We start from the raw sequence: 4,927 nt of genomic DNA on the forward strand, positions 1-4,927 counted from the left end.
TAAGCTGCCAACTATACTTCTATATAGGAAAGGATTATCAAAGGGAACACCCCCAGTGGTAGTGAGTTTTAGTGTAGAAGGCAGTGGTATGGAGCATGGTTACACCCTTCTAGTCCTGCTTTCTTCAAGATGTCTTGAATGTATTTGGTTTGTAGAAGGGAGAGACCTCCATCTGCTATCTTGACAACCTGCACGCCAAGGAAGTAGTGCAAGTCCTCAAGATCCTTGAGAGCAAAGTTGAGATTTAGTTGCTGAATGACTTGATTATTGTAGGGCTAGAGTCACCGGTGAGGATGATATCATCAACATAGACAGGTGCATAGAGCCTGGATTGAGGGGTGATTCGTGTAAAGAGGGAGGTATCTGATTTTGTGGGGGTGAACCCCAGACGCTTAAAAGCACCCAACAATTTCACATACCAGGCCCGAGTGGCCTGTTTCAGGCCATAGAGCGCTTTGGTCAGCTTGCAGACTAGGGTTCCATCTCCTTGTTCATAGCCCTTTGGTTGAGACATATATACATCCTCCAATAAGTCACCATGCAAGAAGGCATTGTTGACATCCAGTTGCTTGATAGGCCAGGAGTTTGCAAGAGCAAGGGATAGCATTATGCGAATCGAAGCAGGTTTTACCACTGGACTGAATGTTTCCTTATAATCTAGCCCTGGTCTTTGATGGAAGCCCTGGGCAACCAGCCTAGCTTTGTATTTGTCAATTCCATCAGCATTATATTTGATCCAAAACACCCACTTGCTACCAATGGGCTCCCTATTTGGTGGCAATTTTACTAAATTCCAGGTGCGATTTTGCATGAAGGCAGAGTACTCAGCATCCATGGTGGCTCGCCACTTAGAATCAGAAAGGGCCTGTTTGATTGAGGTATGTTCAAGTTGAGCATGGAGAGCCCAGGGCTTAGAAATGCACAACTTTCCTCTGGTAATCATTGGATGACAGTTCTGAGTTGCAGAGGTGATAGGTAAAGGTAGGACAACCTCAGGGGACTGAAGTGGAATGGGGACGGCCTGGGCAGCAGGCACATCTAGGAGTATAGTTGTTGGAGGTTCAGCTCCACACAGGGAGGCATTTAAGGAGGAGAGTGTCTGGGGAGACGGGGAATGGTGGGAATTAAAGGATTGTCATAAGAGGAGTTAGTGCTCTTATATGAGGTTGAAAGGCGGGAATTGAATCTTTGAAGGGAAAATGAGCTTCATCAAAATCATGTTTCTAGTGATCACAACCTTCCCGGAAGACAGTAGGCATTTGTATCCCTTGTGCCGATTTCCATAGCCAAGGAACATTGCCGGTTCAGATCAAAATTGAAGCTTGTTATGGTTATACGGCCTCAAGTGAGGGTAGCACAGACAGCCAAAGACTCTTAAGGCAGTATAGGGAGGCTTCTTGCCAAACAGCACCTCCATTGGTGATTGATTTTGTAGTGTGGGTGTTGGTAGGGCATTAATCAGGTAGACAACAGTTTGGAAGGCTTCAAGTGTGAGTCCCATCTCAACCACGTGGCGGTGCTTCCATTTAGCATTGCCATTCTGTTGAAGAGTATGCGGGCAGGAGAACCTGTGAATCACTCCACAAGACTGCAAGGACTTTGACAAGTTAACATATTCAGGTGCATTATCACTTTAAAGCATTTTTAGTATCTAATTGCAATTCTACCATTTGCTGAAAATGATTAAACACATATTTGAGTTGAGATCTATCTGTTAATAGGTAAATCCATGTGTATTTAGAGAAAGCATCAATGAAGTTTACAAAGTATACATTTTCATTAGAGTTAGGGGAGGGAGCTGGTCCCTAAATATCCGAATAGACTAGTTGTAATGGAGCAGTGTACACTATTTTGGAATTAAGAAAGGGTAATTGATGTGATTTTCCTAAACAACAGGAAGAATAAACAGATTTAGGAAGTGGAATTGACTTGTTACAATTTTGTAAAACTGTAGAGAACATTATTTGAGGGGTGGCCTAAACGAGCATGCCACAACAAGGAATCATTAGCTGGTTCACTATTTGTGAGGAATGCAGCTGCTGCTTCAGCACTGCTTTGTGTGTTTTCAATGTTGAAATTGAGAAACCGGTAAAGACCTTTATCAACAACTCCCTTGAGAACAACTTCTCTAGTTTCCTGTGATTTGACACAACAGTTGTCATGATGAAATTCAAAGTAAACGTGGTTATCACAACAAAATTTATAGACACTCATGAGGTTCTTGGTGATATCTGAAACATGTAAAAGTTTTTGTAATAACAGTTTCTTGCAACTCAAATCAGTTTTAATGAATGCATTTCTAACAAGATTGATATGCAAACTTGTACCATTCCCAATTATAACTCGCTCATGACCTGCATAATCTGCTTGATCAGTCAAATTTCTTGCATCATACATCATGTGATGAGCGGCTCCGGAATCAGGATACCAGTCTTGATCTTGAAGGAGTGCTGAATTCGTTAAAACGTTGCTTAGGTTAGCACTTGGAGCTATATTCTCTTGAGAGGCAGATTTGGCATTGTCTACCCCATCATATCTATACCAGCAGTGGACTGCAGTGTGGCCAGGTTCACTGCAGAGCTGGCACTGAGTTCTTGAGGACTAGCCTCTACTTCCTTCATATCCTCTTCCTTGCCTTGCATCAAAATTTATGGACTCAGCATACTGTCCTCTATTTCCTTCATAGCTTCTGAATTCAGCATAGTTTCAGTCATAACTTCTGTTTTCACCATAGCCTTGACCAAAACCCCCTCTCATTGTTCTGCCACCATACATGCCTCTTTAACCTCTGAACACACCTCTAAAATGCTCTCTAGCGCTTCCTCTGCCATTGTGGTAGGCCAAATTTGCTTGTATAAATTGCTCAGGCTTCTTATATCTTTCTAACATGCTTTCATGTGAGAGTAATACTACTTCTAGCTCAGGAACCGTGATTCCTCCAGGTCTTATTACAATTGATGTGATTAAGGACACAAATTCTTCAGTTAAGCCGTGCAAAATAGCATTTACATGATCATCATCTTTTACCTGTTCACCAACCGAGAATAGTGCATCAACTGTGTCTTTTATCTCCAGCAAATACTTGCTCATCGAACCAGAGATCTTGATCGAGTTGAGTCTGTTCTTGAACTGCATCACTTTTGCCTTAATGTGAGAAGAAAAATTACCTTCTAATCGCTTCCAAACTTGATGCGTGAACACACACACAACCATTCTTGTTGTGAATGGTTTGGTCATGGATGCAAGCAATCAAGATTTTAATAGTGCATCTTGTCTTTTCCACCGCGTATACTCAGGATTGATGGATTCAAAATCAGCAAGATACATCGTTTGAATGTTCTTACAGGTGAGATGGCCAAGGAGCTTGTTTCTTTCAATTGTTGATTCGGCTTGATCCTTTCATTGCAAGAAGTTGTTGTCATCAAGTTTCATTGAAATTGGTACTCCTGTGAAGGTGTTTGATTGTGCAGCAAAAGCCATGATTTTTAGATTGCAGCTCTGATACCATGAACGGTATCAAATTTGAATTTGATCCACAGGTTCAGAGAGAAAGAGAGAGTCGAAAAAGAAGAAGAGAGATCTAGAATTATATTGAATCAAGCCAATAGCTACCTAAAAAAATATTTAAATAGTAAAATAATCTTTTCAATTGTTTAGATTCAAAATCAAATAAATTTCATGCGAATAATTCTACTAAAAATATATATGAATTCCAAATACAAATAAATAGAATTCTATCAAATTTTAAAATCAACTCCTTCTCTCTTTTTCTTTTTCAAAAGAAAAAGAAAAGGTTATTAGTTGTTCCATATCCAACAATATTTTCATGCTAATATCATTTCAAGGTATCAACCGCACTTTTTCTCTTCTTGATAAATTCATCCTATTCATATCATCGGTCACTAACAAAAATAATAAAAAAAAAAAAAAGAAATACTAAAGGTTATCCCAAATTTTATTTAGAACAGCTAATATCCTGGGCTGGGCTGAGCTAACCCCTTAATTACATGTCAATGCAACTCTTGGCTCTTGGGAAAGTCAAATACCAGCTAAACAAGTAACTAATAAGTAATAACCATATCATATCCAAATTAATTAAACCGTTTTCTCATCACAGGTATTCGCAAAAAAGATTATGATGAGAATTATATTGTTGTGTCAAGCTAGCTAGTTTTTATTATTATAAAGTTCAATTAAGTTCACTAGCTAAGCCTTATCCTCCCTATATATATATATATATATTCTTCCACATGGAATTGGAAGTCAACTTAGGTATTAGTAAATTTTTCCTGTGAGCGAAGAATCGTGGCTTACTTGTCATTTTCCACAACCAACTTCTCCTTTATTTGGAGCATTAAGATTAATTCAACGGCCATATTATTATTATTATTATTAAATTAAAGTTAAGAGTAAGACTCAAACTTACGATTTTTAAGTGAATATAAAAAATTATATCATTTGAACTGTAGTTCGTTAGATTATTATTATTATTATTGTTATTATTATTATTATTATTAATCACGACTTTGGAAACCTTGAATCCAAGTGTTGAACATTTCAACGTCGTTCTTAGATAGAACGAAAGAAAATGACAGTATATCCCTTTCAAAACGCAAAATCTATGTACAGCCATGTATTCCTTCGAAAACAATAGATTGAAATGTCATTGGAGCTAGCTAGCTAGTTGAACATTATACAAAACTGATAAAATTGTAGTATATAGTATAGGAAGAGTTTTAAGTGTATCAAGAACATCAGTATTTTAATTATTATAACCGTTAATCTGAATTATAAAAAAAAATATATAATATATATTAATTAAAATAATTAATAATTAATATATCCGTTAATTGTTGTTACTATTATTTATTTTTTCCAGTTAAATAATTAAGAGTGATATACAGTTTGTGATTTTATCTATATATAT

The 4,927-nt window shown here is 37.5% G+C and overlaps 1 protein-coding gene across 1 annotated transcript; it reads right to left on the bottom strand.

Annotated features, from left to right (window-relative positions):
- On the bottom strand, nt 245-3,135 carry LOC107615995. Its single transcript, XM_016318004.1, has 6 exons — nt 2,799-3,135; nt 2,543-2,635; nt 2,328-2,450; nt 1,937-2,231; nt 1,412-1,631; nt 245-1,099 (listed from the first exon to the last, which is right to left on the bottom strand). The coding sequence occupies exons 1-6, from the start codon at nt 3,133-3,135 to the stop codon at nt 245-247; spliced, it is 1,923 nt and encodes a 640-aa protein (XP_016173490.1).

Source organism: Arachis ipaensis, chromosome B09, assembly GCF_000816755.2.
Source record: "Arachis ipaensis cultivar K30076 chromosome B09, Araip1.1, whole genome shotgun sequence".
NCBI classification, from domain to species: domain Eukaryota; kingdom Viridiplantae; phylum Streptophyta; class Magnoliopsida; order Fabales; family Fabaceae; genus Arachis; species Arachis ipaensis.